This window comes from Pygoscelis adeliae, unplaced genomic scaffold (genome assembly GCF_000699105.1).
Source record: "Pygoscelis adeliae isolate BGI_AS28 unplaced genomic scaffold, ASM69910v1 Scaffold282, whole genome shotgun sequence".
In the NCBI taxonomy this organism is placed as follows: Eukaryota; Metazoa; Chordata; class Aves; order Sphenisciformes; family Spheniscidae; genus Pygoscelis; species Pygoscelis adeliae.
The window spans coordinates 212,710-227,006 of NW_008824352.1; the positions used below are offsets into that span (position 1 = coordinate 212,710).

At 46.7% G+C, this 14,297-nt stretch overlaps 1 protein-coding gene across 1 annotated transcript in view; it reads left to right on the plus strand.

Moving 5' to 3' along the window:
- The window catches only part of CALN1 (calneuron 1), a 138,301-nt gene that overhangs the window by 8,392 nt on the left and 115,612 nt on the right, over nucleotides 1-14,297 (plus strand). Inside the window, exon 2 of the mRNA XM_009319275.1 lies at nucleotides 14,261-14,297. This exon is cut by the window's right edge and continues 93 nt beyond it. Coding sequence (XP_009317550.1) covers nucleotides 14,261-14,297 — 37 coding nt within the window. The remainder of the gene's footprint in view (nucleotides 1-14,260) is intronic.

Sequence of the window (14,297 nt, forward strand, 5' to 3'; positions counted from 1 at the left end):
CCCCGTCCCCTCGCCTGTGTGGTTTGTTCACGGGTGTGTTTTTCCGCCCCCTCCCCCCCCCTCTTTTTTTTGGCTGTGTGCGGTTGTGGGCACACACAGGCGTGTTTGGGGAGAGGGGCACGCAAGTTGCCATGGAGCGGCGTAACATCACTTTTGCTGCCCAGAGAGCCCTTTTTCTTAATTCCTGGGCCCTCTCCTCGATCGTATCATGGATGATGTAATAAGCGCTCGGTATCTATGCGGTGTCCTGCTCTTGTGGAGTTAGATAGGAATGAAGATCCCAGAGCAGAGGGAGCGTCCGCCATCTGTTTGAATAGATGGGTCTTAATGAATCTGTCAAAATCAACAAATGCACACGACGGAGGAATTTGGCCCCAAACACCTACTGATGCCGCCGTCGGCAGCCAAAAGACTCCCAAAGAGGGTCCTGCCTGTCGCCCAGATGCCTACTGATAGCTTTAATGTATTCAGCCCAGCCTCGTTTTATTTCAGCTATAATTTCAATCACCAGATCTAATACATGATTTGCAGTGATTGCCTCCTGATTTACCCACTTGAACAGCAAAAGGAATGCATTAAGGAAGGCTGAGCTGCCGTTGCTTTGCTGGTGTCCTGAGTGTGAGCTGTTTCTCCTGTTACTCACCAGCAGCTCAGACCTTTTCCACCCACCAAGTTTTACTGTTTTCCACGTAGCAGCTTCGTCCCCCTTAGCACACGCCGCGCTGTGTCGCACTAATTCACTGGGCGCCTTGCAAGCTTGTCTCGGCTCTTGGTGGCTTTGGAGTGTGTTGAAAGTCGTCGGGATGCAGACGGGCTCCGCCAGGAAATGGTAGCGGGACGAGACCGGCCGTGGGAATGGCTCGCTGAGGTCCGGCCGGGCTGCGGTTGCCTGTAACTCCGCCGGACGAGAGGTGCGTGATCCTGTCTCACTCGATGTTCTTGCTGGACTACAAGAGGATCTCGTCACTGCCTGGGAAACCGAATTTCCCCATTGTTCAGCTGTAAAATAGCTGCACAAGGCCGTGATTGGCAAAGGACTGGATCACCCAGGTTGCTTACATCACGTAGGCAGCTGCCACCGAAACGACACACTTGATTGAAGGCCAAAAGAACCATATACGTAACTGCCTGTGATTAAGCTCCATATGATGCCTCAGAGCAAGTAAAAACCCCTCCTTCATCTCATCTTGTTTGTAACGAGACAACCGTTGCAGGGATATCATTTGGGTCATGTTGTGGCTTTTGGGGGATTTTTTTTGTTTTGTTTTGGGTTTTTTTTTTTGCTTCTGGCTGTAAACTTCCATGACCTGCAACAATCAGCCGTTGCACCCTCGCGCGATGCCCCATGAGAGCCTGGTGCTGTAGGTGTGCTGGTAGCTGGGAATACAAATTTTACCAGGTAAGAGCTCCCAATGCCATTTTTTAACGAGGAATATTCCAGCTGGCTTCTTCTGGGGAGGGCGAGGGTCTTTGCATGCGTCCTTTCCCCACTGGCATGCATGTGTGGCGGTGCGACTGTTTATTTCTGGGAAGGGTTTGATAGGGGAAGCTTCATCTTTTCAGTTTTCAGAGTCTTTGTGGATGCTTAACTGTTTCCTCAGAGTATGCACTGTACCTGTAGATAAATCCTCCCTACACTGCACCTGTGGATAAATACCCTGCCCTGGCTCCGGCGAGACAGTTTTCATATCCCCGGGCAGAATCCCCATCGGGCGGTGAGGGATGGGGAGGGTGGTGGACCCGGGCCCTATCCTGCACCAGGTGAAACTTCCAGGTAGCGCAGGGACCGCAGGGGTCTCCTGTGGGGAGGACTCCGTCCTGCAGGAGCGGGCTTCTGGCCCTGTACTCTTTGGTAGTGTGTAGACCTCATCTGGTTCTCACACCACCTTCCCTTAACTTTTCGGTGGGGCAGGATCAGGCCGGGGCCCGATCCTGCAAACCGATGGATTTCATCAGTGAACAAAACCACTTTGCAAGCATCTCCCTGCTATTGAATCCCAGGGCAAAACTTGTCTTGCAAAAAGGGGGAAAAAAACCACTTAAAGGGAAATAGTTTGCACAAAGGCTAATTTAAACAACATCTCCTTCCTTTCCTGTCTCAGCTGCATGGGGACACAGGGTCGTACCTCCTCTCTCCGTACTCACGCTCTCCCTGACTTCATTATCATGCAGTTTTTGTCCAATCATAACGTGCTAGAGGATTATGCTGATGCAGCTTATTCCTACCATATCATGATATATGGGTATATATCAATACAGATGGATATATAAACAACATTTTGGGGGCCACTTGTCCAGGCTTTGCTTCAACAGACTAAATCCCAGCCCAGCCTTGGTACGTTCAAATGGCTGGTCCCATGCATCTCACACAGCCTCCAGAAAACCTTCCCCTGTAAGTTACAATGCAATGCAAGTCCTCTCCTTTTATTTTTCTTTAAATGACCTAATTTCTAAGCAAAATCATTGCTTGACCAGTAGCGAGATGATAGTACTATGCATGTTTTTTGTCTTCCAGAGTTACCGTAAACTGAACAAAATACCCATTGAGAAACTACTTGTGTTAGAAATAGCAGCAAACATCATTTTAGTCGATTTGTGCACATATAACTTTATTGATTCAGCATGAAATATGGCAGGCAATCTATTAGAAGCTGTAAAATGAAACAGGCAGAGCCTTTTCAGCATAGGTTGGGAATGTCTGAGAGCGTTCATTTTAGCCAGGTGGCTTGCTAAGGTAAACTGGAAATTTTTTTTATGAGTCCTGGAAACAATACCAAGTCAGTTTTATTCAGTTTTATACAGTCCACAGCTAAAGATATATTAGTTAGCTCAGCTGTTAACTGGGGGAACAGATGCGTATGGAGAAGCTTTGCAAGACTGGGTAGGCTTTAATTGTATTTTTAACCTGTGAATGTGGTTAGTGGTAAAAGTGTAAGCAAGAAACTAAAGTAAATACTGGGTATTATGCAATAGTACTTGGGCTATCATGAAAAAAGGGCAATAGAAACAAATTGTTTTATAGGTCTGCTTTTAATTAAATGCAGTCTACTTTGATAAAAGCACTAAAATGTGAAAATGTTTCCCAAAATAAAGACATTAAGCAGTGGTAATTAAAGCCACAGTGCGGGTTTACTCTGTTGAACCTGAAGTCCACAGGCAGGACACGGCAAATGTATAGAAATTCAGTGGGTGGTTCTAAAACTGCTCTCTCATTCCTTGAACTTAATATCTGCTTGTGGAGGCTTACTGGGCATAATTGTATATACATTTTTACAGCATGATAAAAGAAAACCTTAAACATCTGCACTGCATGCTGTCATTAGGTCTGTTCATAGCTGAAGCTTTCAGGCAGCATATACCTCCCTTTTTCATACATTATCGAGCCATTTAACCCGGATGGAGGTTTCAGATCCATGCCATTTGTTGCCTGTAGCCGTACCCCGCTGTGTTGGCATCCCAGCAGCTTCGGTGGGTACCTCCCGGGCTGCTGGCATCACAAAGTGGGGTGCCAAGGCACGGCGGCTGGCGGGTTTTGCTCTCGACCCCCCCAGCCGCGAACCGATGCCCAGCAGCGCTGGGGAGAGCTTGGTGGAGGTGCTGGTTTGGGGCTCTCTGATCCATCCCTTTTCCTTACTCTCCTGTATTGCCATCATCATCGCATGTGTTTATTGAAGTTCTTCCCCGTGGTATCTGCATAAGGGATTTGGATATTTATAAATGCAGCAAGGGTCAAAATCTGGCTGCTTTGCCTTTTAAATAGGGCATAAGCAGATACTGGGTTTGCCTGTGGTCACTTAGTGTCCTGGAGGATGCTTGCGTGGGATGACACAGGTGACAGCACGGTGGGCACATGTGAGAGCGTCTGCGTGCAAATAGTTTCCTTGGGATCTTTTTATCCTTGATGCCAGCACGTTAAACAATAATGTGAGCAAGCCCGAGAGGCTGGAAGCTTGTTCAGTCAAGGCCACGGATATCCTGCACAAATTCCAGTTTGGCTTAATTCCTTCCTAACCTAAATTCTCTTTGCGTTTGCACTCGCTTCCTGCCAGGGGCCTGATTCTGCAAAGAGGTCACTGGGGCAGAGCCTCACTGAAGTTAATGAGTTGCAGCGAGCTTGTGCCCGCGCCGGGATTGATCCACTTTAATGAGGTTTTCTTCATTCTCCTCTATTTGCAGGACCATAGCTGTTTGCATAGATACGACGATCATTTTGAAGGGTTACCCAGTCCTGCAAAGCCTTAGGCAAACAGCTAAGTAAATAGCCTGTTGGCTTGGATGAGCACTGCTGATGCTTGCAACCTGTCCCAGTGAAGGTAACTGGAGTTTTGCCACTGCCTCCCATGATCGCTGTGGCCCCCCGAGGGAAGCGTGCCCCATGGGCATGCGTTTGAAGACCCAGACTTGTTCGTGCTGCTAATTGGCAAGCTTCTCAAAGGGTTTGAGGACATATCTAGAGGCTACCAAGGATGTCACAGTAATCTGTTCTTTGAGATAAATTTATGTATTCATCCTTGATCTTAGATACTCTGCTCTGACCCCTTTTAAAAACTGCAGTTTAAGAAAAATGCCCTCTCTATGCTACTTTTTTCTGCATATTATTGACCTCCACCAGGGCAGTGATTTCCCCGTGGAGAGCTGTCAGCACATCAACTGTTATGCAAATGAGATTCCAAATAGTTAATCATCCCTGCCAGGTATTAAGGTTGGGAGCAGCCAGCCCAAGAGCAAATCCCAGGAAAAACAAGAAAATGAAGGCTCCATAACTGTTTTCAATTACTCGGTCTCTCTGGTTGTCCTTATGTTTCAAGAAGAAACATGCAAATCTCTCTGGGTCTAGCTTGTTTACAGAGTGCTCGTGGGTTTAAAATACAGCCAGCATCAGATTTCTGTTGTACATTTCCTTCAAATAAATACTGAAATAAAAATAAGGATGCTGTAATTTGTGCCACCCCAAGAGCTAAATACTGCGCTCCAGCAGGAAATGATCATTTTGGTTTCTTGGAACAGCTTTACTATAATCTTCCACAGACCGGTAGCTCGCAAAGAAAGAAGCGCAGACTTTCTCAAGGCAGCTCAGCTCTCTCTGATAGGATCTGATTTCTTGTGAATTAAGGTCTTGGACAGCAAGGCGCTCCGGCACGTGCTCAGATCCTGCCGAGTCCAGGGAGTGCTTCAGCGCTCTGCAGCATCGGAGCTCCAGGGCTTACCCCTTGGAGGAGGTCCATTCCTGCCGACCGCTGTGCACTTACAGAGGTCATTGCAGGTTTGGGATCTACCTATATACCCTCCCCGTAAGCCACTAAATAGAGTAGTGGTTGGTGTTGAACAGCTGGTCTGGGTGGACAATGCGCCGTTCGATGGATGCCCTGGCCACCTTCTGCAGTAGTGCCACAAGGCCTGTGCGTCCAAAGGCAGCTGATACTTCCAGCTCTCTGCATGACGTGGTGCCACGAGCACAACGGTCTCTGAACCCTTTCTCACCATAGCCTGTTCGTGGCTTAATAGTAGTTAATAGTAACCAGCCCAGTGGTTCTGGAAACTTCTTGTTGGGGCAGGTCTTCATTTGGGTCAGTTGACCCTCTCCCAGCAAGCAAACCGGGATCCTCTTTTTAATCTGGATCCTCTTTTAAAGCTGGGCCGTACTATGTGTATGAAGACACTTTCCCGAGGAAACTAATTGCCCTGAATGTTTGCAGTGGGGAAATGCTTGGAGCGTATCTTGGTTTGAATCTTACACTATGATCCACCTCAATTTATATGAAAATTATTCCAGTGTTATGGTTACCCTCGCCTCTTTAATTACCTTCTGGCTCGTTTATATATGTTGATGGCTCCAGTCCTCATAGCTCCTAGGGAACTTTCTGTAGTAACCGTCAGCTATTGCTTTTAAAAAATAACCCTCGCCAGATGTCCAAAAGCCTCCTTTAAATAAGAGGCCTGGCATAAGTGATATTTATTGGGGGTAATTAATTGTCCTATTAAAAAACCTAAATGTTTTGGCATTTCATTAATAATACATAATCAACCAACAGGCTATTTGTAGTGTGTTACTTTGTTAAATCTGCTGTAAAAATTGTCATTATTGATATATTTCATGTTTATAATTATTCATCTGTGACGCACTCAGTCTGTTATGAATAATCCATTGTATATTGTTTTCTTAAATAGGATGCTTGCTCAGTGTGCTGGGTGTGCCAGGAATCGCTACTAATAATGTCTTCATGTCTGATTTATGCCTGTGAAGTGAAGGCAACTGGACATGAGTAAATGAACAGAAGCATGCTCAGAAAACTGTCCTCAAGACACTCTCGATAAGCAAACACTCAACAGTTGTGAGTGCAGGAGAAAACGGTTAAACAGAGCGGGGAAACATGGTAGAAAGGCACTACGGGGGGCTAAAGATGCGCACGTGGCATTTCCTCGCTGTTTTGACATTCTCTTCATCTCAGCTAAAAGCTCTGCGATACTTTTTTTCTTACTGCCAACAAGGACCTCGTTACCCTACGCCATCAGTTAGTTCTGTATTATCTTCTTGTGTTCTCCCGCTCGGAAAAAAATGAGCTAAGTATTCCAGAAAAAGAGAAATCTGATATTTTTGTATTTTAAGAGCAAGGACCGTTGAGGGGGTTGGTGTAATGGTGCGAGCAGGTCCGGATGATGGTACAAAGCCTCTTTTGCACCACTGACCTGCGATGTGTGCTCAGCTAAATGTGCTCGGCGTTGACTTTGTCCGTGCCCCCGCAGCCGATTGCCTGGGGTGGGCAGGAGGAGTTCCCGCTGCGTGCTGGCAGGGAGTCCCTGGGGGTAGGCACAGGGTGGTCATCGCTCCCCTTGGCAGTATTAACTGGACAGTTTTGGTAGAGAAAAATGAAATGAAGGTGAGGTGGAAGGCACCTGGGACAGTGCCAAGGGAGCTGGCAGGTCTATCAGCCGCACGTGTTCTCATCTCGGCACCAATGCTGCTCAGCCCCTCGGGGTGTCTTCACAGACTCCTGGTTTTCAAGGCCCAGGAGGAGTGTCAGAGCATCTAATCTGGAAAACAATATATCACAAGCCATTAGATTTCACCCGGTTAACTCTAATACTGAGCTCGGTAGCTTGCGCTTGGCTAAAGTGTGTCTTCCAGCAAGGCATCTGGTCTTGTCTGGGAGACAGCGATGTGTCACTCATTCTGGTAGTTTGTTCCAATGGTTAATCGCCTCCGCCATTAAAAACTCTTGCTTAATTTCCAATTTGCATGTTTATAGCCTTCAGCTTCCCACCACGGAAGCCCTTCGCCTTTAGATTTTAGAGCTTTTAAGTAGCCTGCGGGTTTTGCTCTCATAAACTCTTACCTCGTCCTCAAACAATCTTTTCTTGGCAGCCCCCCGCTATGGGTCCCGTTGTCTTGTAGAGGAGCTGAACCCATGGGAGGGAATGGGAGGCTGGTGTATGCACACTGCAGCCTCGCCGGGGATAAAGGCTCTGTTCCCAAACTGAGTCTTTCCAGTTTCCAGGTGAATTTTTGGAGGGGGGAAGAGAGGAAGGTTCGGAGATTTTTGTTGTGTTGTTGGCTTTTCTTTTGCTTTTTAATATCAGCTCAGAAGCTTTCAAAGACGACTGTGGTTTATATGAAGATGGAAATTTTTGGCTAAACTCTACCCCTGCAGCCAGAGGCCGGGGGCAGCAGAAGTAGCAGAAAGTGTCTCAGTGGCAGCAAGCAGGAGAGGGAAACAAAAAAAAGCTCGGGATTGCTGGCTCGCGAAGGCGAGGATGAGTTTGGGGGCTAAGAGGAGCTTGTGTGAACAGATGAAATGCTGGTGAGTCGGTTATGATGGTTCTTTAATTATGCAGGCTTAAGCCTGTTTGGGAATGTAAAGGGGTCTTTATACCCTTGGCGTGTGATGTGCTTGCCCTGCAGATACAGAGCTATCAAGTCATTGCAGCCCTCTCCTCTTGGCAATTTAAGCTGAAGATCAGCCTAGGCCATAGTTAAAAAATAACAAACAACAACTATGGTTTAAAACTGTCCCACTGTGTTCTCGCATGTTCAGCTTTCAGAAAGAAATGTGTATATTTTATACTTGACCTGGCATCCGCAGCTCTTCCTTTCTGCCATGCAGAATTCAAAGGCAGCCGTGAAGCTTCAGTTGTTTACCGATGTGATGTCTTTTAAAGTGACCTTCCCCTTTTTAATTTCAAATTTTCTGGAGAAAGTGGGGAAAAAACCCAGCACAAAACCACCTGAAGCACCTATCGCTTTGAGGTTCTCGAACCTGGAAGTTTGTCGCTCATGAAGTGCCTCCGTGGCACTACATCCATTAGGCTTGTCACTCAGACCTTGTTTTCTGCATTTCAGAGAACTTTCTTCCCAGTTACATCCTTGAAAATGGTCTAAGGTTTGTAAAGTACTTCTACCCATTGATCCCGTGGGGAACTTTATTGCTGGTATCCCAACCCAGTATGTGTCAGCAAGGAGATCTCCGTTTTCTTGGTCACTGCCTGAAATAGGGGAATATTTTCTTAGGCTTATGTCAGTAAATAATCACATACAGCGCGAATGCCATGTACGGTGTGATAAGGACGAGGGCACATGTGGGTATGGAGGGTCAGGGCTCAAAGCGGTCCCTGGGGGCCAGTTCTAGTCTGTACCTGTGTCACCACCAGCCAATGCATGGTGAATCTCACGTGTGTGTGTGTGCACTGTGGATTAAGGTCTCACGTTTGCAGCCAATGCATCCTTGTAAAAGGTATGTAATTAATCTGGGTGGATTAATGTGCTGAAAATACCATGTGTGTAAATGCTGGGTCTAGCTTCTGATAAGCAGCCCAGCTCCCAGAAAGTGGGAGTACTTCTGTTTTCCAGAAGTAAAAGAAAAACCCTTTCAGAGGAAGCTTTAGGGCTCACTTGCACTCACAGCCCAATGACTTTGCATTACAGTCTGAGGAAATTTGGCTTCCAAAAATGGTCCGGTGTGTTTACTGCTCTGTGGAGGCTGCAGCAGCGGGCTGGGAGCAGGGAGGCTCTTGTCTTTCTCTTCCTGCAATAGATCTGTTTATATATAGCCCAAATGTGCCTTTCCATGTGTTTTGGGGGATTTGGCTTTATTGGTATCAATAGTCAGAAAATACAAACTTCCTCAAAGATTTTCTTCCCTGGGAGGATCTATTTTAGGGCTTTGTTTTAAGGCTCCCTATGCACCAGACCGTATTTTTCTCAATCCCAAGGCGCCCTTCCAAGACCCACTTATATTGATTTTGTAACTACAGGAAAAGCCATCTGCCTGAGCACGCTTTCATTCCTGCGCCTCTTTATGCACCTGAGTTGAGACTGATTAAACAAGACTTCTGCATTTTATTGCAGCAGCTTAAATTCTCACACCTCATTACAGAGCTCTGGATGGGCTCCCCTTCCCCTTCTCTGCATCCTCAGAGCTCCTCCCAATGCCAAAATGAGACTCTTTGGGCCCTTCAGACTTTCCCTTGGTAGCTTGGGCTCATATTGCATTTGAGGTGCCAAGTTTTTGCACAAAATGAAAAAAAAAAATCTCTAAAGCTATTGTTAGCAGCAGCGAATGCAGGTGATAAGGGACAAAGTGACTTAGTGCTCTTCCTAGCAGAAGGATTTTGCTAAAGCCACGTGTCTGCAACAAAACTCTTGACTTGCCTTCCCTTGGCTGTATCGGCTACAAACACAGACATGGGGATTCAGTCCAGCTCAGTCGCTCCCATGCTCGAGAGCACGGGATAACCACGACCCTCAGCTGTTACGGCCTCCTTGGGAAAGAGGGAAGGGCCTCTGGCATGGGCAGCAATGAAAGGAAAATATACCAGAATAGCAATAAAGACTCTTTGGAAAGTTGGTTGTGTCCCCTGACTGATGCATCATGCCCAGAGCATGGAGGATCAAACAGCCCAGGAATTTCCCAGGTAATACTCAGGGGTCTATTTGCTCTGCTCGTCCCTTTGGATCCAGCTAGATATTACACAGCCTACCTGAAAAGATAATGGCAATCGTTCAGCTCTGGGGACAAGAAGATAATTTTTTCCCAAGACACTGCTCTTATTTGCCTTAGACGTTATAATGTTGCTCTGCCCAGGGAGAAGCATCTTTAACACCGTTATTTCATTTGATGAATTTTTAAAGGGTTTTAGAGCAAGCTGGGGGACTTTACAGCTACTGTTCCAGTTTCCCTACCATCTGGTTGCTTCATGGATTTTCTATGAATTCCTGTATTTTTTTAGCTTGGTTTCCTAAGAAAATGAAGCTTACGCTGCTGTACTGCACGTGTGTGCTTGTCCACCCATGCATGTATGTTTTCCCATACTATCAGCTTGAACCCTTTGCTCAACCCCAGACAGATTTGTGGGAGAGAGAGAGATCTCAATTTTACCATCTTCCCATGTTTCCCCACCAGCATCGTTTCTGCCTGGTCTGTTTGACGCCCGTGGGGCAGTAGCTGCGGGGCCAGTCAGCCTCCAGGACGGGGATCTGTTCGCCCAGGTTGCACACAACCTGCTGGGCAGCAGCCAGGATCCACCAAATTGCAGCCGAACAGAGAAGGCAAATACACGATACTGGCCAGGCGTAACACCCAGGCAGTGCAAATGATGTTGTGTGTTATGTGCCTGAGGGTGTAAAATCAGGATCAATTCCTGGGCATCATTTTGTGCTGCACATAGGAGAGAGGCTAGCAAGAAGTCTTTTCCAAATTGGTAACTACCAAGGGAGATCCAGGATCAATACAGATTGATCCTGAGTCCATCTCATTGACTGATACTTAAGCTAAACCTTCCAATTTAATAGTCGCGTGGATTTCAATGGGGTCTGAAAGCCTTTTTAAAAAACGTATCACAAGAGCTGGTGAAGACTGCAAACCGGAGCACGTGTAGACATGTGAGCATCGTGTAACTGCCTTTTTTTCCTGACGGCAAATTGCTTACGAACATCTTATAAATTTCACAAATGTGGTTGTGCTGGAAAAAAAAAAGAGTGAGGCTGGCAGTGCTGCTGCCGGGCGTTACGGGGGATGTAACCTGCTGGTGAGCTTGGCGCAGAGACTGAAACCTTGGCAAGGTACCATGGTAACATTTCTATACACATGTTTATGGGTTCTTTGAGGGCTTTTTGGTTAAATGTCAATGTTTTCATGATATTATTCAAGGAGATTTCATTGCTCCAAAATCCCACTATGCTTTTGAAAACTGCTTTCAGTTTGCAAGTAGCTCAGTGGAAAATGTATCTGTCTCGACTGCTCAGAGATGGAGAGCAAAGCTCACTGCTTAGCTGCCTGCTCGGAGGCTTGTTGTGCAGCCACGTAAAATGGGGCAAGAGCTGGGGCACCTTCCCCGTTCCCATCCAGAGGAGGTGAGTTCACATCGCTGCAAATGTAACACGTTGAAGAGAGGGAAAGCTGTCGGCACCCTGCACTCCGGCACCAGCATCTGCTGCTGACCGAGCGCCCGGGAAGGGCATCGCCATGGTGTGGGGTGGATCCCATCAGCACCGCTTCACTTATGGTTTGAGTTTACCCAGGGTCTCAGCTGGCACTAGGCAAGGTCAAGGTTACCGTGTTTCTAACACGGACATTTTGGCTAAATTCAAAATGAGCCTGGGCCGAGGTGGCTGTGCTAGGACAGACCTCTTGTTCCCAGACAGGCATCGGGCACCTACGTATTTCCATTAAGCTTTTTACGTGTTTCAACATAGGGTGCTTTGCAAAAGGTGGTGCTTTGCTTTATGAACTCTCCCACAACCCACACCTTGCAATGCCCCTTTTTGCCGTTTTCTCCCCCCGTGCAGGCTCGGTTTTGGCAGCAGGCTCCCGTCTGCAGGATGCTGAGCGTTCCTGAAGCGCGGCTGCGCATCCTTGTTTGGACACCTGGCGCTGGAGCTGCTGCTGGTCCAGTTTTGAGCATCTCTTGTTAAAACTGGAGGCAGGCTGAGAGCTGCTGAATTCCAGAAGCTCTGCAGGGTTTCTATTGAATAATATTGCAATTTAAAAAAAATAATATACCTAGGCAGTAGAATTTAATCCAGGATTTCTTACCCTAGGATATCATGGGTTCCCCCCCAGTACTAAAATGCATTACAGGATCCCAGGTGGGAGCTGATTTTACGCAGTTCAGCCCTCAGGGGAGATGGATTGTCATTTTTTTTTAATGGTTGTAGAAGCAAAGGCACAAAAAGTGATTTCAGAAATGCTTTAGTGCACCCAAATCCATGGCTTGCAGCTACCCCGGCCATGGTTGAGCTCAGGGAGTGCGAGGGGCTGAGCTCCCTTCACTCGGGGCCAGGGCAGGCGGGTGCTGGCATCAATCCCCTGCCCCATGGGCTCATCGCACGCTGCATTTTCAGTGCAAGCTCACCCTGCAGCTCCGCCCGGGCCGTTGCAGATGTTAGATTTAAATCTTTTTAATTTGATAGGGTTTTGAAAATCAGTGTAATTGCTTTTACATTGGGTGTGTGATTATTGAGAGAAAACATGGATCGATTGCTGCCTGAATACTTTGTGGTAGGGCTGGAAGCTAATGAAGATGGTGCAAAGGGCTGGAAGTGTCTCTCCAGCCTTGCTTGTCGGGACCTAGAGCGGTACCAAAGCTGGCATCGCCTATGGGCAGTGTCTCCCTGTGGGTAGGTAAAATTCCCATCTTAGTGCAGAGCAATATGTCAGAGCGTGCAATATATCAGAATGAAATACATTAATTGGCAAGTGCTGGGAAATTACAGATATGCTTAATGAAAAAAAAAACCTTGTTTACAGTTTCTAATGTGCTGCTGAAGAAACTGGCTCCCAAATAAAAATACTTAAAATTACGATTAGGATTTATTTACATAATTACTGCAAGAGAAATTCTAGGTACGTGTTAAGCAGTGCAAGAGAAACCTCACGGCTTTTCTTCTTCGCTTTTCTGTGTCTTGAGGTTAGTTTGCTCTTGGTGAGTCTAGTAAAGCTTTTACTAACTCAGTGAGGTAAGAAGGCATTTGTTACAAAATTAATGCATATATATGTATATATAGATTTCTTTTATTGACTGTGGTAAGAACATATGGCTGAGTAAGAGCCAGATCATCCTTGTAATTGTAGTGTTGGCTGGAGAACGATTCAGTAGGTGGCACTTATCTCTTTATGGCAAAGCAAGCTGATGTCCCGGCGTGGCTGTAGTGAGAATGCCCTTGGAGTTTGTTTCCGAGGGGCTGTGACCCCCACTGGTGCGAGTGAGATCTGCCAAGGATGCCATATAAATTTATATTAAAGGTCCGTTCCAAACCGTACTGCCCAGTGTGTCCTGGCCGCCTTCCAGCCCCTGCGGAGACCCTGGGCCAGATCCTCGGCTGATGTCTGGGTGGCTCTGTTGACTCTGCTGATTTGTATCTGCTGGAAATACACAGTATAAAATGCAGTAGGCCCGTGATGGGGCTGCACTGATTGAAACCAGCCAAGGGTATGACAAATCTTCCTCTTAATATTTCAATTGACTTTGGCAAACTTGCCTCTTTCTTGTGTATCCTAAATCAATGTGTAAGTGCTGCTGACAGTAATTTCCACTTTTGTCTGTGCAGATGGCTGCCCTTCACTAGGCTGCGGTGTTTATACCTGCTAAGTTTGCAAACACTTTTCTGCTACAGCCTCCCATTGAGCAGTATTTTTCCTTAGCTGTCATATTTGTGAGATGAAAATGTTCTTTGTTGGGCCCTGCTCGAATGTGAATTTTCTTCTTTCAGCGAGGGCCACTGAAGTCTGGAGCGGAGGCACTGGTGCGACGTGCATCTCGCTCAGCACGGATGCTCTGGGCAGGGGGGGTTGAACCGTCTTAGGGGTCTAGATGCTCCAGAGCGGGGTCTGAGAGCTGGTGTCCAGACCCTTGCATGGCTTTGAAAGTCATGCTGCTGGATCCTATGACTTTTTAATTGCACGTCAATGTAGACCCCTATGCACTATATAATTATTATCAAATAGCAAATCTCTAGGCTGAAAGCTGCAGTATGAGTGCTAGAGACTCATATTTTCCTAAGGCACCGCTGTTCTGTCTCGGCTAACTCTTGTTCGGCATGAAGAAAAAGCTGCTGCTTTTTTGTTTGTTTGTTTAGCTCCTGTCTTAGACACTAAATAAAATCTGCAATCCATCAGTCATGCACCCAACTTCAGTGCGTGTTCCCTGGTGTAGGATGCTTTGGTCCAGCTACTCTTTCAAGGCAGGCTATTGTACTATTCAAATAAAACAAAACCAGATGATTAAAATAAGCCTTTCTCTTCCCTCTTCTCTTGTGCCCAGGGAGAAGATGCCATTCCATCATGTAACAGCTGGCTTGTTGT